At 49.7% G+C, this 27,598-nt stretch overlaps 8 protein-coding genes across 8 annotated transcripts; 5 read left to right on the top strand and 3 right to left on the bottom strand.

The window, feature by feature from the left end:
• Positions 1-212: 212 nt before the first annotated feature.
• On the top strand, positions 213-1,654 carry N7484_005733 (adaptin-binding domain-containing protein; the record flags this gene model as incomplete). The annotated part of the gene is made up of 3 exons (XM_057116152.1): positions 213-1,101; positions 1,189-1,521; positions 1,575-1,654. Coding segments are annotated over 3 exons (1,302 nt in total), but the record flags the coding sequence as incomplete, so codon positions are not given.
• Positions 1,655-1,942: 288 nt separating this feature from the next.
• On the bottom strand, positions 1,943-2,641 carry N7484_005732 (protein tyrosine phosphatase-like domain-containing protein; the record flags this gene model as incomplete). The annotated part of the gene is made up of 1 exon (XM_057116151.1): positions 1,943-2,641. The coding sequence occupies one exon, from the start codon at positions 2,639-2,641 to the stop codon at positions 1,943-1,945; it is 699 nt and encodes a 232-aa protein (XP_056972034.1).
• A 3,773-nt stretch (positions 2,642-6,414) lies between these two features.
• On the top strand, positions 6,415-7,131 carry N7484_005731 (uncharacterized protein; the record flags this gene model as incomplete). The annotated part of the gene is made up of 3 exons (XM_057116150.1): positions 6,415-6,450; positions 6,504-6,673; positions 6,732-7,131. The coding sequence occupies 3 exons, from the start codon at positions 6,415-6,417 to the stop codon at positions 7,129-7,131; spliced, it is 606 nt and encodes a 201-aa protein (XP_056972033.1).
• Positions 7,132-10,906: 3,775 nt separating this feature from the next.
• N7484_005730 (uncharacterized protein) lies at positions 10,907-11,610 on the top strand (the record flags this gene model as incomplete). The annotated part of the gene is made up of 3 exons (XM_057116149.1): positions 10,907-11,008; positions 11,148-11,466; positions 11,537-11,610. The coding sequence occupies 3 exons, from the start codon at positions 10,907-10,909 to the stop codon at positions 11,608-11,610; spliced, it is 495 nt and encodes a 164-aa protein (XP_056972032.1).
• Positions 11,611-11,764: 154 nt separating this feature from the next.
• On the bottom strand, positions 11,765-13,154 carry N7484_005729 (uncharacterized protein; the record flags this gene model as incomplete). Its single annotated transcript, XM_057116148.1, has 3 exons — positions 11,765-12,777; positions 12,833-12,916; positions 12,971-13,154. The coding sequence occupies 3 exons, from the start codon at positions 13,152-13,154 to the stop codon at positions 11,765-11,767; spliced, it is 1,281 nt and encodes a 426-aa protein (XP_056972031.1).
• Positions 13,155-14,873: 1,719 nt separating this feature from the next.
• On the top strand, positions 14,874-16,583 carry N7484_005728 (carboxylesterase; the record flags this gene model as incomplete). Its single annotated transcript, XM_057116147.1, has 1 exon — positions 14,874-16,583. One exon carries the CDS (start codon positions 14,874-14,876, stop codon positions 16,581-16,583), a length of 1,710 nt encoding a protein of 569 aa, XP_056972030.1.
• Positions 16,584-20,271: 3,688 nt separating this feature from the next.
• On the bottom strand, positions 20,272-22,080 carry N7484_005727 (CAAX farnesyltransferase subunit beta RAM1; the record flags this gene model as incomplete). The annotated part of the gene is made up of 7 exons (XM_057116146.1): positions 20,272-20,530; positions 20,588-20,866; positions 20,922-21,039; positions 21,107-21,234; positions 21,285-21,359; positions 21,425-21,580; positions 21,743-22,080. 7 exons carry the CDS (start codon positions 22,078-22,080, stop codon positions 20,272-20,274), a joined length of 1,353 nt encoding a protein of 450 aa, XP_056972029.1.
• A 1,759-nt stretch (positions 22,081-23,839) lies between these two features.
• On the top strand, positions 23,840-26,197 carry N7484_005726 (Zn(II)2Cys6 transcription factor domain-containing protein; the record flags this gene model as incomplete). The annotated part of the gene is made up of 2 exons (XM_057116145.1): positions 23,840-26,042; positions 26,097-26,197. 2 exons carry the CDS (start codon positions 23,840-23,842, stop codon positions 26,195-26,197), a joined length of 2,304 nt encoding a protein of 767 aa, XP_056972028.1.
• Positions 26,198-27,598: the final 1,401 nt, after the last annotated feature.

The following is a 27,598-nucleotide window of genomic DNA, read 5'->3' as shown; positions in this document are numbered from 1 at the left end:
GAACTTGCTCATATGGACGATATGGTCATACCTAGTATAAGTAGGTAAACATTTCGGAGATGATGTGATCTCCGCAACTTTTTCTCTCCATGCGGGGGACCAGGTCTCAACTTCTTCACGTTTCCGCCCTCCAGCAACCACGCCCTCAAATACGCGCTTATCCGCAGGTATACACAGTTGAACTCTGAAGAGTTGGACAATTACATCAAGAGTTACAACCAACCCTCTCGCTTTCCGCCATGGCCTCCAATGCCTCCCCCGCAACCCCCTCCAAGCCGAAGGTGAAACAAATCACCAACTCACGCCGTCTCCTAATCCTCGCGCCGCCAACCCAATCAGTCTCTATAATCCCACCTCTCCTACATGCGCTCACAAACGTCCCAGTCCACGATCTCCCACAACAAGAACAAACCCCTCCCGTCGAAGCATCATCAACTACCCCGCCTAAAGACAAAGACACTACCTCTCCCACACCACCAGACACCACAAACTCCTTCGCAGGCTACACAACCCACAGCCCACTCCTCCTAAACACAAAATACTACTCAGCCGAGATCCCAATATGGGTTGACGAGGTGCCTTTCCCCGGAAACGAGGAATCAGCTCCGCAAACATCTACCGACGCCAGTGGGCAACAGTGGCGCACGGAATTCCTCAGCGATGAAGCCGAGGTTGTCCGCGACGCCGTAGGCGCATTGCTAGTCTGTGTTAAGAATCCTAGCGAGACAGATCCTCGTCCGGGTCCTGATCCTGCTTCGCGCGATGATGTACGCGCGGTACTGGATCTCATGCGTGATATCGGGGCAGTAAAAGAGCGCATTGATGAAGAGCGTGGGGGTATGGGTGGTGAAGTTTCTGGCATATTTGTTCTAGTCGGGGCACCGAAGAGTGAAATGCCGGGATCTACTTCTACTTCTTCCGGCGCTCGTGATTCTGATGAGATGGGATTGGGCCTTGACGATGAAGATTTGGGGAGTGAGGACGTGCCGTTTTCTGCTTCTTGGTGGGAAGATATGTTGTTTGATTTGGGATGTATTGGGTGGGAAGTTGTTGAGTGGGATCCGAAGGGACAGGGCGAGAAGACGAAGAATAAGTTTGGAGGTATGATTTTCCTGTCTTGTATACTTCCGATTATCCCCCCGGCGGTATTAATTGATATATTCGTGGATTTTCGCTAACCTTCTGAAGAATACGAGGGCATGCCGCGTATCAAGGAGGTGCTTGAGACCCACGACTGGACTGGACCTGGAGACTTGCGCGATCCAGATGCGGACCAGGAGCTGGACTTTGACTTCGATGATGATCTCGAGGCCGGATTGCTTGGGGGCAGCAAATCACGTACTCGCGGTTTCGGGCAGGAAGTCCAAGAGTTGGAGCGCGAGATGCTTGGTTTGCGCATGGCGATTGAGCATGGTGGTGGTGATGGTGAGGAAGGAGACTTTGGCGACTTTGAGGACGGGGATGATGAAATCAAGGTTGAGTCTATGGAGGGCCTGATGATGCGTGTGCAGGCTATTAAAGGTATGCTGGGTTACACTGCTAGGATGAACTTGATTATACTGACATAATTGCAGATATGGGTGCTGATTTACCGGAAAACGAGCGGAAAAAGTTTGCGGCGCAAGCTATCAATGCTCTCATGCGGGAAATGTGAGGCAATTGCACCTCTAAGAACCAACGTATGGACGGCGAGAATTGGATTGAAGTATTTTGCATAGCATTGGAATAGCCATGATTGACTAATAGGTATCAAGCATTATTGAATAATTATCCGTCGTCGCTATGTATGCTTTTTCTGTCTTGGCCTCGCGAGCTAGAGACAGTATCTATATGATTACGGTGATTTTACCGAGCTCCGAGGTCCCATCGCCATTAGTCTGTAGCACCACATATCATACGCGAAACCCCGTAATAGTGAGTTCGCATTGCAGCCTGAGATTCTTTAATCAGCGCGCTGCTTGCCACGCATGACCTTGCGACGCTGCGCAATCATGTGCGTGTAAAGGATATAAGAACCAGGCACATAGATAGCCAGGATAGCAACAAGACCCCAGAAAAGCAAAGGACTAATATCCCCAGCCGGACCCAGCGACAGGTAAACGAGCGCGACTTCACTCGAGATACCAACAGGGTACAAGACATAGAAAGTGTTGTATCGCAGCCAAGTCCACCACTTCGGCACATCATTCCCAGAAAGGGTAATGGCAAAAAATCCATACCGGATCACTTCAGTAATTCCCCATGCACCCACGCAGCCCAGATACGCATAATCGCCCAGCTGGGTGGTGGACGCACCGACAACCTGGCCGCCGAATGGAACCATGATTCCCCAGACAAGAAGCAGACGGCTGGCGACCTGCATTGCGGTTGTGAAGAAGGGGGCGCGCACGAGCTTGAGCAGGCTGTGCAGGACTTCGAGGGTAGCAATGGATTGCGTTGCGAGGAGGTATGGGGAGAAGGTTTGGCCGAAAATTGAGTTTAGGCTGTTGCTGGCGAAGTGGCCAGGGACCAATGAGGCTGTGTAGGCGACGCAGAAGCCCCATGTTGCGAGGTTGAGGGCATTGTAGAAGAAGAGGTAGGCTCTTGTGATGCCTGAAGGACCGGAAGAGCGCGGTTTGTCCGCGGTTGAGGATGAGGGCATTGTGATGGTTTGGTTTTATTTTGAGCCTGGAGATAAAAACGATGATGATCTTTGGCTCCAGATTCAAAGCTGTGCTGGATGTTCAGCGATAATAATTGATGGGGGCGCGAATGGGCGCTGTAAGGCGTTGAGTTGTTGAATGTTGAATCTGGAATCGAGAAAGGGACCTCGGATGGTTACATAAGCAGTTCTAGAAGACCCCTCGAAGCCTTCAGGGTTGTGGGGTTCTTTGTCCGATCGCCTGGATCTCTTGGAAGCTGCAGCTGTCAGATTAGTGATTGGTGTATCATTTCATTGTTTGCTCTCGCAGCCGAATGAATGCCGTAAAATTGTGGCTGTCGGTCAGAACCGAGTATACGGCTGCGTTGGGGATAGTGACTGTCTACTATTGAATCTAGTGCCCAAATCTTAGGACTAGTTCCAGTGAACTGCAGGTACCAGCAACCAAACGGAAGGCTTCCTTGGGAGCCCCATGTTTTCGAGGGCGTTATCACGCTGCCGAGGACCACTTGGGGCTGGCGCTGGGAGGCACATAAGCCCCGTATTCTTCGTACCAAAGCAAACATTGCCGGTTTGGCCCCATAATTGGGCATCACTGGCGAATGAGTGAGTAAGAGTTTCTATTGTATCAGACTTGTTAGATTTGTTAGAATGCAACCGTAGCCAGCTATCTCGTCGGTATAAGTCATCATGAGCAAAGCCATTTGATATCTCCAATACTTGCCGATGCTCAGTCTGATGTGACACCTGCAAGCAAATGATATCATGTCGCACACCCCTTTTGAACGAAGTCCGACTGTCATACGAGCTTATGCAACGTGATATCATGAGGATAGCCGATGATTTCACCCTGCATTGGTCCTTAGGCTAAGGCACGGAGTACAGAATACGTACTTGGAGCTGAGTGAACTAGCTCCGGCGTGGTTCATAAGACTCCTGTACCTGGGTATACAGCCAAGTATGATGTGGGGTTCTGCATAGCGCATGATCGCTAAGAATAACGTGACTTGGCCAGGGCGGACACAAGACACACTCCATGGGTGCCGGTGCCAAGCACTCCGTAAGTGACGCGTATTGTTGTACCACAGAAGAGATATGACATCAGAGGCTGGAAGATATGGATGGAAACCCCACCATGATGTCATGGCTAAAATCATCCACGATTATTGGTTGACGGCTGTTGGGACCAACCACTTCATACGCAAAACCAGGAGACAGCCACCAGAGGCACGAATGCCCCCGTCTGCTATATAAACAAAAGAGGCGACTACGCTTCGCGCGGAAGAGGAGGCTTTTGATTTTGGATGATTTCAACTACCCTGGATCCTCAATGCGTTTCCAATTGATGGTCATCCATCTCAACACCAAGGGGGGTGAATTGACGATTCTACCTTAGGTTCGCCCATTTTTTCGTTGCCCACCCAAACATCGTCATCGGTGACAGCATAATCGCTCGTGTCTTAGCCCGAATCCCCCCTAACAACCCCTCTCGCTTTCACAATCTGAGTGTCCAACGGGGTCCAGGGTTGTCGCTACGTCAGATTCCTCGGGGTTCATGCAACATTCCAGCGCAAGATACAGGGGAGAAAGGGTATTTTTGGCTGGTTAGCGACACATGGTTTACGGTCCCCGAGGGCCCAGACCTTCCCACACCCATACTGTCCGGTTGCAGTGCAATGCATTGATCTGTACGAATACTCGAAATATACAGAGTGCAAGTCATGAATGGAGCCCGGACTATTCCCCCCTCCCCGGCGATTAGGAGCCCAACGACCCCCCGTATTGCTGCGGACTATGGCCGACCTATCTAATTTTTCCTTTTATTGATTTTTATTTTTTTATTCCATTTTTGCTTTTTTTTCTACCTGCCTTGTCGGTCCACCAGATAACCATTCAAAGTGGAGAGATCCACGGGATAATCTATCCAGCACGCAAAACCGAACGAGATGATTTGGTCCACGTGCGGCTCGGAACATGGGCAACTAGACGACAACACCAGTGACGTGCCTGTGCTGGGATCGGCGCCCCGATGATGTCGTTTCGCGGCTGCTTCCTTCCCCCTTCCGCTGCCAGATCCCTAGGTTTAGGCTGGTCACTTTTCCCATGGCTTCCCTGTAACATGTTCAGTATTGATCTTATAGGTTGCGTCTTTTGGGAGTCTCCACTATGTACTGACTTGGTACGCAGATTCTCACTGGTGGAAGGGAATGGAGGATGATCTCATGCCGTTGCTCGGTTCCCGGTGGAACAAGGGCCCAGGTATTTCATGGTTTCACACTTCATTCTGATGACTATGATCCAGTGACGTTTCCAGCTGTCCTTGTAGATGAGGCTGGATATCGTGCATTACGAAAAAGAGGGAAAAAATCATATCCAATCTAGTGGCAGAAATTGAGCGGGGGAAGCGTAGGTGGAGAAAAGCATCCACCCCCCCCCCCAATTCAGCTTGAAGGAATGACAAGATTCGGATGACCAGGATTGAACTCTGCTGGATACTGATGGCCCCATGCTCGAACGGAGACAATATACAAATCCGTGCTAGGGTTCTAATCTGCATATAGGATAATGCCGAAGAGGCCAGTAAGAGCAAGGTAATCAATCTATAGACACCTTTATTGACATTAGACACCTTTATTGACAGTTAGCAAAAAAAAACCAATTTTTTTTTGTTACAAAGTTACCAACTGAAAACCAAAATCACCCTACGAATAGATTGCACGGGAAACGGTGCACCTCCACTCGTTCCTGCCGGCCATAATTACCCACCTAAACGTTTCTCCGCCCTCTTTCTCGCTAACCTTCTTTCTCACTCCCTCTCCTCTCTGGTAAACTTTCGACCCTTGCCTTTCTGTCATCTGGAAAGGCCTTCTCTGCTAGAAGAGTTGCAATCTTATATCAGAATCTCCAAAAGGTGGGATAAGCCAAATTTCCCCCAACTTGCCCCTCCTTTTTTAGCCTGAACCTGGCCAATATCCCCCCTCCATTACACGCGATCCCCGATTCGATCATCATTTTTTTCCTTATTTTTCTTTTTTTGGTTTATCAATTCTGGCAAATCTGGTTATCAATTTTGTGCCTGTTGCGTTGTTTCCGGTGTGGGACCCTGGGGCTTTCGTGCAGCTCGTTCATTTCAAGCCCCGCCGTGCACTCAGTATATGGTGAATGGGCCCGTCACTATTTCCTTCCCCCCCCCCCCTCGATCTTTCTCACTCCCTCTTCCATTAACTTCTTGTCCCTTCGGCTTCGCCTCGCGGTATCGCTAAGTAAGCTGCCATTGTCACTGCCCCTCTTCCGTGGTGATTCCCGTTTCGTTGGGTCCTTTTCACCCGGAGTTCCACCCCGCCACAGTGTGATAGCCTGGTTCTTGTGATCTGGGGCTCTTGATCCCTGCCCCGCGTGCATACGCCTAGATCCAACGCTCGCCTGTACCCTTTTATTCTCCCATCACCCTGGCCTTTTGGTCTTTCGCCTCAATCTGTAGTTCTTCCCTGGCTTGTAAGGCGACACCCCCTGTGGGCTTGCTGGCATTTCCCCCGGGAAATGAGACTGTATCTGGGCGTTACATGACTTGTTTCCATCGCATTCATCGTCGTAATCACGACGCACTTTTAAGAATTAACTGAGGAGATATAGGCTGACTTGATTATACAGATCTGTCAAGGCCCTAATCAGGGTTGACTATTAGATCGGGCAGCTGTTCGATCTCATCGCGATTCGTGCAGTGGACTTAGGTTGATCCTATTCACTCCACATCTCTTCAACACACATTCATCATGGCACCTGCCGAGAATACGAAGGCTCAGGAGCCGGTATGTCTAGGTTCAAACTCCAAGCCAAGCATGTGAAACTGACGTACGACCAGAAGAAGGAGGGTCCTCCTCAGCTGTCTGATGTTGCTGATATCATCGATGAGGGCACCTTTGAGCAGATCCTGGAAATGGATGATGACGATGAACGCGAATTCAGCAAGGGTATTGTCTACGGCTTCTTCGAGCAGGCTAAGACTACATTCGAAAAGATGGAGAAGGCTGTGTAAGTGACATGGAAAGTATTCTCACACTCATGGAGATGGCCTAACCTCCCTTTACAGCGCGGATGAGGACTTGGATGATCTTTCATCTCTTGGTCACTTTTTGAAGGGCTCCTCGGCCACTCTGGGTCTCACACACGTTAAGGACGGCTGTGAAAAGATTCAGCACTTCGGCGCCCGTAAAGACGAGACCGGCTCTACAACACAGCCCGACGATAAGATTTCGCTCAAAAAAATTGATACCACTGTGAAGGAGGTGAAGATCGCATACGCTAAAGTTGAGCGGTTCCTGCGCCGATACTACGGTGAGGATCTTAAGCCCGAAGAAGAAGAGAAGGAGGAGAAAAAGGAGGAGGTGAAGGAAGAGAAGAAGGAGGAGGAGAAGAAGGACGACAAGGAAGACGTGAAGAAGGAAGAGAAGAAAGAGGAGCCTAAGGACAAAGAGCCTAAGAAAGCCTAGGTCTGAGGTTCACGGTTTGCTCCCACTGTTTATCTTTATCCCCTCCTCCCTTTTTTTTTTTTTAGCGACGGATGGAGCATTGCAATGGCCTTTATTATTTATGTCTGGTTTCTGGCTTCTTGACGTACATACCACCCAACCCCCACGCCTATAGCTCCAGAGATCTGGAAGCACTTGTGTGGACGCTCGCAAGTGCAGGCAGCGTCCACACAAGTGCAGGCGAGATTGCGACAGTGCATTTCCCCACAGCTGAGGGAACTGAAGAGTTATGGAGATAGGGGAATCCGAGTGCTCCTACCTGGCTATGTTGCTTGCATATCTAAGACAATAATCTGGATGAGACAACCCCAGAAATCATTTCTGCTCACATCCGAATCTGTATTGCACCTCCAGTGGCGTAGTGGCTTTGTAATTTCTAGACGTACGTATCGTAGAACCCACCTTAGCGCGCGAGATTCGACCGATCGAGACGCCCTGGTCCACAAATCCCCCAGTCTTGACTCTGTCCATTGGTGACTCCGAAACCTTCCTTCAGCCACATGCGTGGGACTGGAGTCGGTCGATAAGCTTGAATTAACGGCCCAATCGATCGAAATCTGGGGAATGTGGCGCATACATGCCGATTGGAAGATTCCCACTTGTTCGTCGACCGCGATGATCGATCATGGAGATAATATTCGTAGATCGTCATGAGATGAGTTGGTGTTTCAGGTGTGTGGTGGCTGTGTATACCAACCGTTCACCGCCAACTGGTCCAGCCTTATTTTGCTCCACTTCGCTTTTATACTTCACTTGGGATACCCATCAACACAACAGCAAGGATATTTCTTCAAAGCATGGAGGGAAACGGTGTACCCAAGCTTCTCCAAACGGCTATTCGATTGTAACTATCCAAATACCCACCCAAGCCGAACGACAACGACGACGAGTGGCCCATCTGAAGCCGCTCAAACGCACTCCATAACACCTCAACTCCCTCTAGAAAATTGCAAACTACAATTGCATACGAACTTGACTACTCAACAAACCAGAAGCCAGGAAATCGATATCTTCACAGGTAAGCTGCATCACAACCCCAGTCCCAGTCTCTCGCCATCGCTTGCCCGCCGACATTTCAAAATCGGCAATCGGGAACCTGCATAAGCGGATTCCCGGTCAGAGGGTCCGAGTGATGATTACTTTCGCTCAGTGACGGGTCCATGATGGTTGATGGTGCATCTCCTTCTTCCTTGGTTTTGGTTTTATCCACATGAGTGTTAGGTGTGCCCTGGCCCCGGTTGACGGGGGATTTTGTTGTCCACGGGCTGTTTGATTGGGTACTAGTCGGGATGGCGAGAGTTTAATGAACGCGGGTAGATGTAGGTAGATGGGGCTAGACTCAATGATACCTATCTCAGTTGAAGAATATGCAATGCGATGCGATGCGATGCAGCACACAGACAGCGGGGGGATGCAGACTTGGAATATGACAGATGGAGGCTGGCTTTGCTACCTAGACTACCTATCTGACTATGGAGTTGTAGACATAAAATCATGACGCACCGAAGGCCGGTTAACGGTTGCCTCGTGTGTACCGGGTAACATCTGCCTTCTAAGGGCGACTGATGCAACCGAAGAAAAAGGTTAAGAAATTGAAAAAGCTCCGACGCAGTGGAGAAGCCAAAGTTACAGTTCGCGTTACCTTGTCCACGCTTCTGTATCTCCCTCCCTGGTTGGTAATGTTCCTGGTTATGATCCAGAGCTCCCTACTCTAGAATGTGATCAGTTGTCGGGGTTGTAGAATATCCCTCGTGTCCGAAGCGCTAAAGTTTACAGAGTCTCTGTGTCACAAGCATGACAGCGTTGATGTTAGTATTGGTAGATATGAACGATCATCTGCTTTGCTTGGCTTGAGGTTGACTTGTCTAATGGGCTTCCCATACGGGACAACACGTAAATCCGTTTGGCTTAGTGCGCAGCTCAACCTTCTCATTCTCTTCCTTTATATTACTGTTACACTTCATCCCTTCTCACCTGCATGTTGACCTTCATTCCCTTATAGAACCTTAAAGACTGTTTTGCACAAACAACGCAAAACTACAGAGATCGAGTCAAGTCACACCATCTGCAATGCAATACTACCATTTTCTCCGCAAAATTGACGCATGCACGCATTGATGAAAACGGGTCAACGGATTGACTTCCGTTCCAACGAAAGCAAGTTGGCCGTTTTCTGTATCGGTGAAATTGCAATTATGGGGCGCGTTGCCTGGGGGGCGGCTTGCTGCGTCGCACTGCATGGTTGACGAGTCTTCTTGTCTGCGGCTACGGGCAGGTACAGGTACTTTTCGCTTTTAAGCGGGATTTTCTAGCCGCTTGGGGTTCTTTGGATGTTTGTGCCAGGTATCCTCGACACCATTTGGTGTTTAAGCCGGGTTGTTTTTGATTTCGATCTCCATATGGCTACTAGCGCGCGTTAGTAGTGTGGTTGGGAGTTTATTGCTCGCCTAAACGGCTTTCCTTTTCTCGCGGGCTTTGGAGTGGGAGTGTATTATCTTGTTCAATAGGCCTGTTTATTCATCATATGTAAGGGTGTCAGCTTTGCCTCTCCAAATTGCCCGGATTGATTGCTTCCGAATCAGATGTATACAAAATAACCTCGAAAGTTCCTCATCTCATGCATGCGAGTCATAGTATCTTGCTCTGTCTCGGATAGCAGACTCGAGCTCGGATAGTCTCCCTCGAACATCTTCCTGTGGCTGATATCTGCTGCTCTAAGTCCTCGATGCTGACGCTGGCCCTGACTCACTTCCATGGTCTGTCTCTCCCTGGCAAGCGGAACGTCCCGTGCCTTATTCAATTGAAGAAAGGATAGCTGGATGTACCTCACTGTCTTTGACCCTACGCTTACATGCTACCTCTTCACGCTCAAATAAAATAACCGCGTAGCTTAGCCGATTACCTTGATCCCTTCTCCCTACCTCTCCATCCCGTTGACACCTTAGAAAACCCTCCAACCAGAGCCTCCATTTAAAGTGGTCCGGGATTGGATATCAACAGCTGTGAAACTGTCAAGCAGGTGCATTGTACAACCCCAACGGAGCCAAGGAGGAGCTACGGATCTTACAGATGCATCGCGTAGACCTTAATAAGTCCTATCCCTGAACAACAGGAGACAGGGTGGGTTTAACTCCCCCTTTTGCCCGCGATAAGCTATATCTCCGAATGATTGCTTTTGTATGATCAATCATATTTGTTTTTCTTCTACATTTTTTTGTTTCCTCGTCCACCCAGGTACCCCAATGTCCCCTGATGTCTCGGACTCTGCAAACAGACACTGACATAGAACCTAAATCATTGTCTCAACTCCGACTCGATTGACTTCCTTGTCTGCTAGAATTGCTTACCCACACCACCGATTGCACATTGCAGCCTGCTTGAGTGTTCACCCTCGTTCGTTAATCTGCCTCGTCCCGCTGCCAGAGATTTGATTGCATTGATCTGTCGGAAGCGGCTGCGCAGATTGCGTATCGGGATTTGCTGGCCGTTGAATCGGCAATGTTGAATCCTGAGTGTCGTCAGTGATATATTTCATCAATGATATAAAGCCTTGCCTTGGGAAGGCATTTTCGATGCTTCATTCTGCTCAACATCTTCTTCAGCTCTTTAGTATTGTGTCTTGAGTCTCTCGCTCTCAAGAAATCTCGTCCAGCTCTACATACCCAGTGCAAGCTTTGAACTTGCATTAAAATCACATTGCAATCTGACATTTGAAGGCATCAATCAACTACCTAAAATGCCACCCGTCGGTCCCCGAGTTTCGAAGGAGGAATTCATCCACGCTTTGGGCTTGAACCCCCATGACCCACAACATGAACAGTACTACCGTGCCATGCGAGTAAGTCAGCCCATTTCTATAACCATGTTTATATTCTATCTTTCTGTATTCTTGCTCTTACCCCCATCCACAATCTTCAATCCCTACCTAGCACGTCAAGTCAAGAAATTCGTTCTAAACATATCATTCAATCTTTCAGGACGAAGCAATCATGGTTTACAACCATATGAACCAAGATACCTCACACCTCCTCGACAGCGTCCGCGCCGACCCTAATACCCGCCCTCCCTTCTTCTGGCACCACATCCTCCCCGACCACCAGCGCTGGGCCATCATGGAGATCTGGCGCAATGCCGGTCCTCTCACTCGACCTCTCTTTGACCGCGGCGCTACCAATAGCGAATATGGACCCAACTGGGTGGCTGGCTGGTTATTGTACAGTGTGTTCCGCTCGCGGGATGTGAGAAATAATCGGAACCGGAGGAAGGGGGAGAACAATGGGGTCGTTGCCGATGTTGGTAAGAAACCCCCTTTCAAGGGACTTGAATTAAGCTTTAGGATATGGCACTAATGCAGGTTTTACTTCAGACAAAAGACCCAGGCAGGTCGAGGAGGCTCCAAAGAAAGGTTACTATGACCCTGTGCGGAATGGGACACTTTAGATTCGGTCTTTTCATGGTTACGTGATTGAAGCGTTTGTATACATTAATATCTCAATTGTTTGTTGTATTTGCATATTGTCCGAGGTTTTGAATGCTAGTATCAACAGTCATAAAGAACACGCTATGATCCTGGGGATTTTCCAAGTATCTTCAATCAATCACCATCCTTCTCCTTGTTGTCCTTCTCCTGACCGTCCTTGTTCTTCTCATCCTTCTGATCCGACCTCAGCGCCTCAGTAACCCGCTCGTCCTGCTCATCAACCCGCTCATTCCACTCCGCATCATATTCCGCCGCAATACCCTTGATCTCCCTTCTCAACGACTTCCCCTCCTCAATAAGCGTCTCCCAAAGCTGCAAATCAACCTTATGCTGCTGGTACAGCTTCTTCTGTCGTGCGTTGACCGTAAAGTCGAGGGCAGACTTATACGAGATCTCCCGATTGTGATACAAAAACCACAAATAACCACCCATCAACGTGGACAAACTGACCAGATACGTAACCGGCTCCATAGTATCCCATCCCAGATCCGTCTCAAAGGTCAACTTATAAACACTGTACCACCATACCGAGAGAATTCCAAATCCTCCAATCGCAACTCGTTGCGCACCACGCTGCGCCAACTCATCGCACATGTGTTTGACCTCTGCGATCTTTTGGATACGGCGCGAAAGCTTCCGCAAGCGCATTCGAAGGAAATATGTACGTTCATCAAATGACGGGACAGCCACACGAATCTCTCCCAGTCCGCTCGGTGCACCTTCTATCGACACGATGAACTCGCGTGTGCGTGCTGCATCGCGGATGAAGTCGCCCACTTCGGTGGCTTGGGACCATCGTACGAAGCGTTCAGGCTTGCCGTCCAGAGAGTCCAGGCTTGAGTCTGTTTTCCGAGGATAGCTGTAGATCTCTGCATCTTCTTCATGGGATCGACGGCGGCGCGCGGGGGCGCCATGTTGCTGTTCTGTTTCGACTGTGTTTTCGAGCTCATCGACACGCTTTTTGGGCTTGATGGCGTTGTCTTCGTGTTGCAGGGCTATGAATGAAATGATGGGTGGGCGGAGATTTTCTTTTTCGCCTCCAATTGGGGGGAGTTCGGATTGGATGAGTTGTTCTAGGTAGGAGAGGGGTTGTTGGGGGTGGACTAGGATTGCGATTGGCTCGATTCCTGCGTTATTTTTAGTTGGGAGTCGAGAACTGGGGACGAGCTGGGGACTTCTTACCCTTGTCATTGTTGCCTTTTGTGTCGATGGTTGTTAGAGGAATGATCAATTTGAACAATCGTGATGGCGTTGTCAACATTTTTCCTGCGATAGATTAGTTAGGCTCATGCGATCAATCGTTTGGAGCAGTAGATTCACCCTTTGACATTTCCTCGGCCCGTTTTGCGTTTTGTTCATTCATGCTCAGATGGGGCTGGGTGTCCTTCGTGTCATCTCTGACTTCTAGGGACTCCAGTACGTCCTCAATCCTCTCATTGTCGCCAATCTTCTCGACGTAATTTGCCTTTTTCAACGACCGAGTCTGAGTCCCTCCGAACAGCATTTGCCTGGCATTGGAACCGATGATTCCTACCCTCGGAGTCCAGGTAGCTCCTAGGGTCTTGCTTGGCCCCCTGGCCGGTATGCCGAGCAACAGTTGACGCCCAACGCCCGGATGAACATGTTCGTACCCCACGCGACCAACCACGGCTCGCTACCGGCGACAATAATGGGACGCAGCCCTTTGTCAATGATCGCATGGTTACGTATGATGTTTGTAGGATGTGCTCTGGGTATCTTTATATTCAGTGTCGAGCCAGGAGTAGGTGCGGTGCATAGTTCAAGGAAAGTGGGTGAAGAGCAGACGTAGCGGTCAACTCATGACGCAGGGGACGTGTCACGGAAATAGTGGAGTATGAAACTCCAGAAGGCGTGGAAAGCGCCTAGAATGCTGGGCACTCTGGAGCTAGGGTGATCCAGGTACATCATCCAGACTCAAGAGCTCTGCACATTTCCCTGTCTTTGGCCGATTCATGACGTCAACGTGGCGCTTTATCGGTTTCGCGTTGCTGTGGCTGTGTGTGGCTGGTGATGCAAGGTTTCCAAGCCTGAGTTTTAAGGCAAGCAAGTGACCAGTGCTTGGACGCCAATGTTCTTTTGTACACGAATTCTTTGCATATTGATCCGTCTGTAGCGCCAGCCCCGGATTGGTGCACCAGTCAAGGTGCATTTCGCACCAAGACACTCAAGTGGTAAAAAGATACGGAGTATTACTCCGTGCTTGAGGGCTCATCTACTCATAGGTGCTAGTTGAGTCAAGACCCTCGGATTCATAGGACAATTCTACTTCAGAATACTACTTAAGCCAGTGATTAAACTCAGAGAGGCCTGAAAATTGAAATCGCTTAGGGTTGCATCTTGGTGAGCACCCGTGGACCCAGTGGTCCCGGCCCCGGGGGCCCCTAGCGGTGGGGGCGATTTTTGGCACGAGTAGGCCATGGGAGATTCTTCTTCATGTTCATTGTTTAGCACGCTGCAACCTTTGAGGAACTCAAGTTCATTCTTCGGCTATGGATTCTTTGAAAAACTTTATCTTCTGGTCTTGTCAGTCGACGATCTTAGCGTATTGCTCCAATGTTATCATAGAGTCTCTGAGATTAGACGTACGCGGCTGCAAACTAAGTACAATCGCCATTAATATGACAAATCAATAGTTTGTCTCACTCATATACGCCACGATGCAGCTAAATGCCTCGCAATTAACGGAGCGCCATGCAATTTCGTTATAATGCAAGTAATCCGCCAAAGACTTGGTATGATTAGTTCACCGGACAGCAGAAGCGAGTTGTTAGTCCCATTTGTGCAGCGGTTGCTTGATACTAAATTTTCTTCTTATTCACAGCGTCTATCGTATGGAGAATCCCGTCTGTAAGCTTGATAATATTGACCAACAAATCCACATTGCTCGGATCTAGATACTAAACATGGGAAGCTCGATGCAATTTCCAGAGCCTTGTGCGGGGCTTACCCACTTGCCCGTCTTCTGTCCGGAAATTTAGCGTTATTTCCAATCCTTCAAGTCCATTGCGGCTGGCGTGCGCGTCTTGGCCGAGTCAATGGACCGCAGGACCAGGGACCATGAGAGTCCCTCTATCCCGACAAATACATTAATAGCCCACTCTCCCACAAAGTCAGCACCTTACAGTGTCGGATGTAAGCAACTGCAGTCAGAGTACAGTGTCAGAAGTTTAAACGCCAAGGAGATCTTTGAAGCATCCTGAAAATGGCCCGTGCTGCTCTTGGACTTCTCCTTCTTTCTGCTCTTGCAGCATGCGGCAATGCGAACCCTAAAGTCCGCTCGGGACATGTGACGTTTGAGGGCACATCGGCGAACAGCGTCGAGTCATTCAAGAATATTCGATTCGGTCAGGATACTAGCGGCAACAATCGCTTTGCCCCACCAAAGTCATACACCTATCCCGCCGGCACTGTGGTCAATGCCACCCAGTCTGGTGCAGCCTGCCCTCAACAGGAAGACCCAATCCCGACTTTTCCGATCTTCGACAATGTCACCAGCGTCTCCGAGGATTGTCTTACCCTGCGAATTGACAGGCCGGCAAATGTAACGAGCAGCGATAAGCTGCCTGTGATGGTCTGGATCTATGGCGGTGGAGACACGGTCGGCCAGATCTATGATACAGCCTATGAGCCGACCGCATTCGTTCTCGGCACGGCTGAGGCAGGCACACCTGTGATCTACGTCGCAATGAACTACAGACTTGGACTTCTTGGTTTTGCCGCGTCCCCAGCATTGAGTGCCGAGAATTCCTTGAACGCGGGTCTGCTCGACCAGCGTCTTGCGCTCGAGTGGGTGCAGGAGCACATTACAGCTTTTGGCGGCGATCCTGAAAATGTGACCGTCTTTGGAGAGAGTGATGGTGCTGCTGGAATTGGTCTGCAGATTACCGCTTATGGTGGCGCGAAAAAAGCTCCTTTCAAGCGAGCTATCATGCAGTCTGGTTGTGCCGTTGCTGACTCCGGCATCGCGAGCAACACCTCCATGGATCATACCGCTGCATTCATCAAGGCCATCAACTGCACTGCCTCTACAAGTGCTAAGGAGCTTGCTTGTCTCCGGGCGCTTCCTCTCGACACTATTCTGCCAGCTATGATTGAATACGAGTTCAGCATCCAATCATCCGGCGGATTGGACGTCTTCATTCCCACGTCCCCTTCATCTTTTATCCCCGATAGTCCCTCCAAGCTTCTGTCTTCTGGCCGTTTCACCCGAAACATTGATATCATTATTGGCTGGAATGAGAATGATGGTTCCCTGTTCTCAGACACTTCTGCCACAACCGTCGAGGAAGTCGCCGAGTTCATCGCAGCCCAGAACCCGAATCTCTCCGAGAAGAATCTTAAGAAGGCGATGGCTCTTTACCCCATTTCCCAATTCTCCCCCTACACCTCAGAGGGCATCTCAGCGGAGTTCTTCCAAGCTAGCCAGATCGTCCGTGATTCGCAGTTTACATGCCCAGCTCTCTACGCTGCGAAGATGAACAGCAAGTGGTCCACTGATTCCACCGCGACCTACCTCTACAACTTGAACCAGACTGTCTTCACGCCTTTTCTGGAGGTATATGGTGAGCTCTTCTATGGAGTGTGCCATTTTAGTGATATCCCCTACGTCTTCAATCAGGCAACTACCGTTTACGCGGACTTGTCCTCGGAATCTGATATCGAGCTTGCAAGCGAGATGAGTGGCAGCTGGGCCTCTTTTGCGACGTACGGAAACCCATCCAAGGCCAGCGGCTCAATCTCTGGTTGGTCTAGTGCGCCGAAATCTTCATCCGGGGTGTACAATGTGCAGGTTATTGGTGGACCTGATAGCGGAATGAAGACCATCCGGAATTCCTCTAACTCGTGGGAGGATTTGGCTCGGAGATGCGCATTCTGGACTTCCGAGGAAGTGTTTGAACAATTGGGTGTTTAGGTAATGATCTCATTGAACGAGGTTGCGACTAGATCAATATGTACAAACTCGGTTAAAATGTATATACTACAAAGCGGTCGGACCCAGCGATCCTTGTCTTATATTGGCAAGGATGAGACATAATTTCGACTGAATTGTTCTCAATTCGATTATTATACTCTTCAAAGTTAACCTAAAAACTGTCCCCGATGCAAGCTTGGACATTCTCTGATGAAGTGCGATATAAACTAGAAAAAATAGCCACACGATCAGGTAAAAAACCGCTGACCTCCACAATGCAAATATGTCAATCCTAAGTTTTGGAAGTCATAGTGCCTTCCATGTCAACCACATCTATGCATCATTAGCTTGGACACGAGGCCAAAAGACAACACAGAACAATCATAAGCATAGCGTCACAGCCGCAGCCTGAGCTTTTCCATCTATCAAAGACAAGAAGCATGCTTCAAACATAAAATGCGCATGCAGAAAGCCATCTCATAAGTCGTAGTCGTAAGTCGTAAGTTCCCCATCCATACCAATCTCTCGCGAGAAATATCAGCCACCATGTACCGTCATCCCATCTCTCATCTCTGCTCATAACCCATCAACCAAGCTCACATCTCCCTCGCATAATCAATCATCCCAACCAATGAAACAGGTCTCGTCCCTGCCTCAGACCCGGATCCCGAACTCGAATCCGTCCCCGCCCCACCTAACCCCAAATGCAATTCTCTGTCCAACCTCATCATTCGCTCAGGACTACTTCCCCCACTCCAGCTCCCTCCACTGCTGGTACTCCCCTCCGTATCATCATCATCTCTTGTCTTCCGTCCCGTTCCGATTGCAACAGGAATACCCTGCGCGGCCCCGCCATGCGCCCGTGCATGACCCGCAGGGATCATGCCATCATTGACGGAGAAATTGCGGCAGATCAGATATGCGCGCATAGCTGCGCTTTCTTGGGCTAGTGCTTCCGAGGCGCAAACACTTTCTGTTTGGTATTCGCGGTTGTTTACCCGGACTATGCAGGTGAATCCTTTTTGTGTAGTGTAGGCTTCGTAGGAAGGTTCTTGCCAGTGGCGGCGGCGGCAAAGGCCTAGTTCCTGTTAGTTTGTTTTTCTTTTGTTCCTTCTGCAATCAAGCTGTGTTCGTGTTTCATTGGATATCATGTTCGTATTCAAGTTCATTGTGGGGATATGCGGGTCATGGGCATGAAACGAAATTGGCGTGGATATATATTTCCGCAAACATGCAACGTTCAAACATTGAATGGGGGTAATGTTGGCAGGATCGGGGCAAACCACGGGCCGCTGGACCCGGTGGGATGTATTAAATGTTGCATTGATAAAGGGACAAGGCAATGCCAGAACCGATGCAGATGCAATGCAGGGTGAGAAACAGGAGAGGCAAGGGAGATAGGACCAGCCTGTCTAGGGTGGTGAAGTACTTACTTGCCAGGTAAAGAATATAGTACATTTTCTTTTGAAGTCGACCACACGGTCAATCGATTGCGTCTGAACTGAAGCTTGATCTCCGAGAAAGGAAAGTAGCGCGGGAACCGGCGTGAAGCCCTGTTAACTTTGCAACAGAAGTGAGACAGCTACCCTGACAGCATTGAAGGGATTGGTTGATGCTGTAAGTGAGAGCGGGAACGGGTAGGGCTGAGGCGAGGCGAGGCTGGGCCAGCTGGCTGGTGCAGCTCCAAGATATGCGGATTATGATGCCCAACGCCGTTGGTATTTGCAACGATAAACGGGTTTGTTGGCAACTGCTGTTCTCAAGGTGGAGGTTTCGGCTTCGGCTGCGGCGGATGTCCTTTAATCTTTAATTTTATTTTGGGTAGACTTGCTCTAGACGACTCGGTTCCAGGGCTTGGGTTTGGGCGGGAATGCCTGGGGAGAGAAAAAGGGAATGGAGAGAAGATAAAAAAGATTAACGAGACATTGGAAGGTGCCACGCCACATATACATCTATACAAATACAGGTTTTCACCGTACCAGAGAAGCAGGCCGAAAAAAAACGAAATTCGGTTTTAGAAAAGTCAATGATGGTAGACGAGCTGCTTTGCCATATACTTACTTTCTATGGAAACAGGTGGGGCTTACCGTTGGACGTATACAGTACCAGCAGAAAGTTCCAGGGGAGACAGTTGCAATTAAGACCGTGTACAGTAATTTTAGAAAAGAGATTACTTACATTGCTGGGTACTAGGTACTAAGCTGCCCAGGTGTTTTCGTCTCCCGTTGCTCTGCAGAAGGATCAGACACCGTCGTCTCAGTAGTCGCTGGGAAAAGCCGAGGAAGAGGGGGAGGGGGAAATATTTTCTCTTGATATGTCAGTACAGGGAAATAAACCGAGTGAAAACAGAGTCAAACTTTCACTTTTCGCTCCTAATTCCTCAATTCAAGGTCTTGGGATCCGTGACATCTCATTCACGAAACACCAGGAATGGTTAGGCAAAGGGGCAAAAAGCCCACAATCGCTCTAATGGGTTACTCTAGGTCAATCTGCCATGGGAATTGACTGTGTATTTTCGGACTATTTTTTAGAAGTGCCTGATGCGCTGGCATAGCTACTTGCCAGTCGAATCAAGCCGAATTGAGGTTCCGGGGTCCGTTGTGGGCTTAGGTTCCCCCGCCTGCAATTCGCCGATCGAACAGAGAGATAAATTAGTAAAATAAACTGAAGAATTGATTGAAAATTGAACACGCAGATAAAGACGGACGGGGGTCGGCCGGACTCTCGCGGTTTCAGATCAAGTCAATGGGCATGGGAAAGAGGGTAGCGAAAATGGGAACTGGACTCGGAGCTTGCTAAAGCGCTGCAGAACATGGGACATGGAACTCCATGCCCTTGTTCGTTAACCATTTTGAGTTTGTGAGTTTTTGGTCCGTCACCATGCCCCGCAGTAGACGCAGTAGTTGAAGAAGGGAATTTGCCGCTGAGTCTTGGAGAAGCGCTGCAGTAATCCACCGCCGGTGTGATTGGCGCCAAGGAGTCATGTTGTGCAGAACGCGCCTGGGAAGGGACAACAGAGACACGATCAGACCGGGAAAAAAACCACCCAGAAAAAAAAAGAAAAAAAAATCCGAATCTACAGGAAAACAAGACAAGAAGATTCCAGACTCAATGCACGCCCCCCTGGGTTGAGAATAGTTTCATCAAAGTTACTCGACAGGCATCGGACGCAGTGATGAGTTGGCAAGCTGTACGGTGGGGAGGGCGTTGATTTATCAGTCTTTCACGTATTGTACCTTTGCCTTGTTGGGCCTCGTGCAGATTATGTTCCAGCAAACAATCGGGATCGTCAGTATCCAATGTCAAGGTTTCTTCCTCTACTTAAAATAAATATGCAAATCTGAAATATGATATCTGAAATCGAATTCAATCGAAATTAATCTTTGACAGAAATGAGTCTCCGAATCCGACGTTGCACTCCAGACATTCGGCTTTTTCTTCCCCCAATCCCTTGCGTAAAGACCTAGAATCTGTACTCTAAAGCTCGCTAGGCTCCCCTATCGGAGAAATCCCAAACCCGTGGCCTTTGCATCATCCGGTCTTCGGACTCATTCTCCAAAGTTTCTCGGGAAACACACTTTTGATCTGTCCATCATACTTGCTCCGATCTCACTGAAATGCTGCACAGGTGGCGTTCTAGAGAAACCCGTCAGATGACACCGCATCACGTTCACGCCCCTCCCGGCCACTAAGGCGTAATGGGTCGGGCTTCACACCAGAGCCGCATCGCATCGGCACTGGGGTACGGAATTCCATAAAGAGGGTGGAGTGGCTCGAGTCGGTCGCTCTTCTCATACACATTGCCTTCGCGGATCGGGCTCGAGCGCCAAGAGAAGGCAGATGAAAACATCTTGCTTGATGTAGGGCTCGAGTCCGTGCGATAATGGTAGTGCTGCATGGCGCTCAAGCCCGCAAGTACGTAGCAGGTGTGGTAAGAATCGGGGTGCCTTGGTGTCACAGTCAGCGAAACCATTGTTTTTTGAACTTTGATGGGCAATACATACTTTCCTGGTTTATCGCGAAGGCCGCCGTTGTTCGATTGGCAACATCCGAGGATATAGCGGGATAATCCTTCGCGGCTGAACAGATGACCCACAGTCGTGGCCGGAGGTCCATTGCTTTGTGGTTTGCCATCTAAAGCAGACTGGAGCAGTGGCCAGCATCCGCCAACCCAGTGGCTGTAGCATCCATCGACTAACTTGTTAGTTCTGCCCGAAAACCCACCCTCGGGGGCATATTGGCGTGCAGATAGCCATGACACTAGCATAGGCACATCCATATGTCTAAACCAATTAGTGACGTAAACAATATCGACTCGGGCAATGCTTATGATCGTACCTGGGAATAGTCTCTTCTGGGGGCCCCAGGAGGGCCAAGCAGGCCAACGCGCAGTAGGCATATGCCCCATGCGCTTCTACGCCTGGGCTGCCCGAGATGCCGCCCTCATATGTTTGACCTGTATGCCAAACAAGGAATTAGTATAAGGAGAGGACAGAGAGGACAGAGAGGACGATTTTTCTTACAGCGCGACATATATTGGGCAAGGCCATCGGTCAAGTTCTCTAAACCAGCCTGCCGGGCTTCACAGTCCGCGGGTAACTCGATAGGCAAATCGAGCAAAGTAATAATAGCCATGACGCAGTATCCACCACTGCACGAGGTTAGAGCCCAGATCTAGCTTCGGGAGCAAGGGCAACTTACCGCACGTCCTTTTCCCCGCCCTCGCAGACGCGAAAGCCCCCATCGGCCTGCTTCAATCGGCCCAGCCATTGCCACCTGGGGAACCGGTCAGACGCACGCACAAAAAAACAAGGTTCCCTGCTAACAAGATGACAACTCACATTGCTTGCCGATCAATCAATGCAAACGCATCCTCGCCCCCAACGGTTGCAAGCGATAGAACGGCGGCATAGCTACCAGCTAGGTGGGATATTTGACCACGACCGCCACCAAAACCCCCGGTAGGGTTCTGTGCGGGTCGCAGAGTGTTAATCAACCTGCACGAGTCTTAGCGATGAATGTTTCATTTTTTCTTTTTTCATGTCATGCTGGTGATATGTAATTTGAGCGGGAGTATCCTTGACAAGAAAAAGGAAATACCAAAAAAAGCAAAACAGGATCCCTGAAGAAAGGGGCCTTCTGGAGGTGTCAAAACTCACCGTTCTCGGAATCGAGTGGGATCCTCTCCCATCAAGAACAATGAGGTTAGACCCCAGTATGCCATCCATGGGCGGCTGGCGTCCAAGATGACAAAGCTGGGGGGATAATCTTCCAAGGAATCAAAGGCAAAGGCTACATGATCATCACGCTGGAGTGCAGGCACTCCGCATGTATTGAAGGGGCCAGATTGACTATTTTGGATGCCTTTTAGGAAAGGCAGGCACTTCTCAAGCGTCGCATCCTGCAGATCAGTGGTCTCTGTCACGAGCGGGTCGCGGATGGGCGGCGGCTGCGTGAACAAGTCTGGGACCCCCGGCCGTGCTGCTTGGCTCGCCATTTTTTCGGCTGATGTCGGTGATTTGGTCTGACGCACTAATCCTGGGCGCTTCTGGTTGGTAGATGTGGAGGATTGAGTTGGTGGGGGTTGGTTGGTGGAATTGCTGGATGGGAAGCGAACTTTGCGTCGATGCTTCCCTGCGACGATGGGTGGCATGGACTTAAAAGCTTCAAACTTGTCAAGACGAACAAAGAAAAATGATTGTGTAGTAAATCTTGTTGCTGGGCCGAGTTCTCGTATTATCGTTATTATTGTTGGTGAGGAGAGGATTGACGTTGCTATTGTTCTCCCCACTTTAATTTTTCCTTTTTCCCTTTGATCGCGCGGGGTTCAACCCACAATATGCTCTATCTACATGTCCTCCCCAAGTCTTCCTGAGCCAAAGATGAAGCTAACCCCTGTTATGAAACACAAAGGCAATACCCACAAAATTGAGCGTTTAGACGTTCTCGTGGCCCGAGGTGCGTCATGCCAGCGTGCAGAGGCTATTGAATCCTCCGCATCTGCATGTCAGAGGCCCCCGTACACCTCCACCAATAGCCATGTTGTGCCATGATGTGATATATCCAAATATGCACAAACTGACTGCACGCGACGGTGGCTGGTGAAGGGTGCATATAATCCTCCAACATCCGCAGTGGCGGTTCTCTTTCTTTCTTGTCCCTTGCTGGCTGCATGTGCCTCACGGTCCTCTCCTACCTTGGACAGCCTCCGTGCGGGTTGGGCTCAAGTTGATCAAATGGACCTGTCGAGGGCGTCGGTCTCGTTCCGAAGGGGTTTATTCAGGGTTCATGGGGATTCCATGCTCGAAATCCCTTTTTGAGCCTACTTTTTCTTTTTCTTTTTTTTTTTTTTTTACTTTTTTCTGTCAGATCGACATGGTCCAACGGAAATCCCTGCTCTTGCCTACTGCATGGTCAGCCCCCACAGTGATGCCCTAGCACCCATGAGGAATGGTGGCACCCAGAGAGGAACTTGGAAGATACGAATCACAGACGCCATTTGCTGCACTAGAGCTGGTGATTGGACCCAACCAGGACGGACTTGACTATTGTAGCATCACGATCCGATGTCAGATCGTCCGGGAGCACGGTCCTAATCCTTATTGCCACGGACTTGGCCATTAGTTTCCCTCTTTTCCATCTTTTGGCTCCATGGCTTTTTTTTTTGCCTGGCTCCACTGATCTCCCGTTCCGACTATCTTCCCGTGTGTCTCGCCCACGAAGTCCGCTCAGTTCCGTGGCACCACGGGTCCTCAGATAGTATAGAAGGTGGTAAACAAAATGTCGATACACGAGGTGAATGACCATGGAGCATAGAATAAGAAAAAATAAAAATACGAGTCATCACCCTATATAAGAATCTCATTCTCGTGTTTCTCTTGTCCCCCAGCTTTAAGGTCAATCCTTGTCGACCAGTCAGTGAAGACTCCATAATCTAGTGATTCAGCGCACAGTCCATGATCATGGGATTTGCAACCAGCAAGAAAAAAAAAGTCAACTAGTTTCAACAAAACATAAATCGGATGCAGAGCGTGGCAGTAGGAAACCAGCCATTCTCCACTCTCCACACGATAACTCCCCTAGCGCATCTCTTGCTCACCGCTGCTTTGTCCCCCCCACCGCCTCTGCTTCTTCGACTTTCCCCCCCCAAAATGGCTGTGTCACTCTCACTCTGAAGAAGGCCCTTTTCATCCAGGCTGGTCCTTTTCCTCCCTTCTTTTCTCTTTTACACAACTTGAACCTTCGACATCAGCACCATGTCGAATGTCGATCTATCAAGTGACGGCCTCATCGGCGTCGATTACGATTCTAGAGGTTATCTACAGCAAACATGGCCTGTAGCGGTCGACCAACATCCCCCACGGTCAGACGAAACCCATGATTTATCGCCTCTCCAAACCAGCGGTCACCCTCTGGAACAGTCGGTGGCCCAAGATCCTAATCTAATGGTCGACTGGCACTACCACCAACATTTGCAACAGACCCCTCACCATCAACATTTGTCTTATTCGCCCGAGGACCCATCATCCGCCCCCCAATTTACCGCCGCGAGCTATGGCATGGCCATTCAGTCGTCCCCGGTGGATCTGATGTCCGGCCCTCAGGGCCAGATGAGTGCTGGTCTACTCGATGGACCTTATCTGCCGCTATCGGCCCCCGTCGACATGGTGCCATTCACCTATCACGACTTCCAGCACGACTTGATGGGCTTCCCCAACGGAATTCCGGAAGTTTCATATGCCCCGCACCCAGTGTTGGAGAGTAGCTCCCCCACCGATACCTACCTCGAGGTCCGTTCCCTCTCGAGTAGCGACAATGGATGGAGCACAGTGGATCACCGTCGCTCACTGGATTTCGGCTTCCCCGAGCAAGGTGTCTTCGTCAACCCCACCCAGACGCTTCACGACCGCAGTCTTTCCGAGTCTTCATATTCAACCTCCTACGGCAGCTTCGTTGAAATCGCCCACCCGATTAGTTCTCCCGGATCTGAAGGCATGGATCTACCGTACAGCCACAATGCTGCTCTGAGCTTCGCTGGAACTTCCCCGCCAAGTAACGCTCTTGTGCGTCATGAGCACTCTTCACCAGGCTCCCGATCGCCTTCTGCTGTCAGCCCTAGTGCTATGGTCCGCCCGATTCCTGTGCCCATTAAGAAGTCTACTTCACCCACTCGCTCTTCTGGTTCTCATTCATCAGCCTCTCCCCCAAGTCGGAAACCTTCAAGAAAGAGTCCCATCGCAGCCAAGACCTCCGAGACCAAGGTTCGCAAGCAATCTCAAACCGGCAAGCCCGAGACCGAGAAGCGTGTTGGCAAGCGGAAGGGTCCTCTCAAGCCGGACCAGCGTAAACAGGCAAGCGAAATACGTAAATTGCGTGCTTGCTTGCGCTGCAAGTTCCTGAAAAAGACCTGCGATAAGGGTGAGCCCTGTGCCGGCTGCCAGCCATCACATGCGCGATTATGGCAGGTGCCGTGCACTCGCATCGACATCAAGGAGATTGGCTATTTCATGAAGGACTGGAAGGCAGATTATGAGCGTCACATTTCTATGGGATTCTCTGTTGGCAACATCAAGGGTTTCTCGGACCAGGAGCGTACCCTGTTCATCACACACGGCTATGGTCAGATCCTACCGATCAAGGCTCGCGAGGTCTATGTCCGCGACGAGCAGTGCTTCACCATTGATTGGGTTGAGTCAATGCACCGCGAGCCTACACAATATGAAGTCGAGACCGCTAAACTCTCTGCTGGCATGGAGGGTATCTCGCACGCTACATTGTCTGACTACCTGGACCGCCATATCGACGGCAATGGCACCTTTGAGAAGTTCGTCGACGACTACTTTGAGGGCACTCCATTCTTGACTCAGATGCTCAAGACCGCCTTCCGCTATTACTACCGCACCAAGCTGCCTGTCATTCGGAAAGCATTGAAGCTGATCATTGCTTACAACTTGACTCTCCACGTTACCATGGTGGAGGGTCTCGGTGACGATGATGGCTTCCTGGGTCGTATTTCCGAGGCCTCCTCCAAGTTCCGAGGCAAGACCATGGCTCCCGTCATGATCAACTTCCAGATTAAGTGTGCCATGGCTAGCATGTGGCGTGAACTTCAGAAGGATGTGCTCGAGGAGCTCTCAGCGCTCTACTCAAGCGTGTACAGTGGTGAGAAGTTGAAGAACTGGCCCACGATTTTCATCCTGGCTTGCATTCTCTTGGCTGTCTGGGAGGAGATGCAGTTCGACCAACACTACCGCACACCGGATCAGGCTGCCGTCGATAAGTTCTGCACCGACATGGAGACCACTCCCGTCGGTGTCATCGTCGGACTGTTCCAAGCCATTTCGCAGAAGTTGCCTCCTTTGACCGAGTGGGACTCGCAAAAGCACCACCAACTTCTGTACTCCAATCCGGATGTGTGCAACACTATGACTGAGGTCCGCCAACATGTCGAACAGCACGGTAAGCTCCATTCCAATATCACCCCTGTTATTTCCAAGCTAATACAATCCTCAGAGAACTACCTGCGTGGTCGGTCCGGCTCGACATTCAACCGTAACGACTTTGACTGCCTGTCCAACAAATTTGTTTACCGTCTTGTTATTCGTGCGAACTAAATGACCTGATGCGCATGCGCATGATGATGATGTCTTTACACGACCTGTTTTCAACAGCAAGTTACACTCCAGCGATTTGTTTCTTTATTGCGCCAAGATGACCTGGATGATCATTATGCGATATACGTCGTAACGATGCGTGAGCGTATCCCCCACTCTTTTATCATACCTCTCTGTACCTGACTCCTAGTGAGAAGGACGTGTGTTTTGCTTTTTCTTTTTCCGGTTCCTGGGAACCGCCTTTCTTTATTTCCTTTTCCTGTCGAAGATTCTCTTTCTAGCCTCGTTCTGTGTTTTTACTCTTGTTTTTTTTTTTTCTTTTTTTGTGGTATAACCTTTCTCGCATAGCTCTCAGCGATGAACGAGGATCACGAACTTTATGAACTGTGTACGGCCGAGTGTGTTATTCTCGTTTTATTTATTGCCTTTTATTTTACTCTATCCACCATGGCATCAAGCTTGGTTGACTCTCTGGACGAAACCAAGGAAAGCATGGACTGCGTGCAGTCCAAGTTTTCGCATTCTTGTGTCGGGATTGTTGATGTGTTTTTTGGATCCGGAGTCGCCGAGGAAAACGGCGACAAGGGTGGATTTCTCCGCCTTTGAGCAAATCGCGGGATCTTGTCTATATATCCTTCGTTAGCGATACCAATTTTCTTTTTCAGGAAAACGTTGAAAATTTCTTCCGATTGACTTTTTTCTGAATCAATAGTCATGTATAGTATAGAATAACGTTTTTGTTGGGGCGTCGATCCTTTGCCCGAATGCATCACCTGACTGGCTAAGTATAGAATAATTAAGGGGGGCGCAGTCTCCATAGTGAACCCGTATCTGGGTACCTCGATAGCCGCTAGACTCCATTTCAGGTTCCACCCCCTCTTTTCGCGATAAGGCCTCACACGTCATCGCTTGCTTGACCATCTGGGACACGGCACGGAGTAGAACTTCTTCGGCTTGAAACTCTATAGAAGAATTTAATCTAGCGTGGTGAAAATTCTACTTTATGGGAAACCTCGGGAACAAGATTTTCCCGTTTTACCACTGGTGGCGTCAATGACCTGTTCCTAACTTTCTTGACTCATCCGGCACCCGGCATCCAGGCTTTCTAGTGCTTTCCCCATTTGCTATCGCGTCACTGGCTTTCTTAGTCAGACAACTCGCCCCTCTCCGCTTCGAAGTACTTAACCCCCTCTCTTCGCCTTCCCTGCCTTCTCTCCTCTCCAACACACCACACCCCCCTTTTCTCATCGTGCACGCCTCAACCCATCACTGCATTAACCTCAATAACCGTCGCCATCATGCAGATCTTTGTTAAGACTCGTGAGTTCATCCCCTCATCTCTCCCTCTCCCATCCTATCTTGGTGCCTAGATGTCGCCACGCATTATCATCATTGCCTTTA

The sequence above is a fragment of the Penicillium longicatenatum genome (assembly GCF_028827895.1).
Source record: "Penicillium longicatenatum strain IBT 33135 chromosome Unknown contig_3_segment0_segment0, whole genome shotgun sequence".
In the NCBI taxonomy this organism is placed as follows: domain Eukaryota; kingdom Fungi; phylum Ascomycota; class Eurotiomycetes; order Eurotiales; family Aspergillaceae; genus Penicillium; species Penicillium longicatenatum.
The sequence above is the reverse complement of the archived record's forward strand: the minus strand, read 5'-3'. Positions and strand labels throughout refer to the sequence as shown.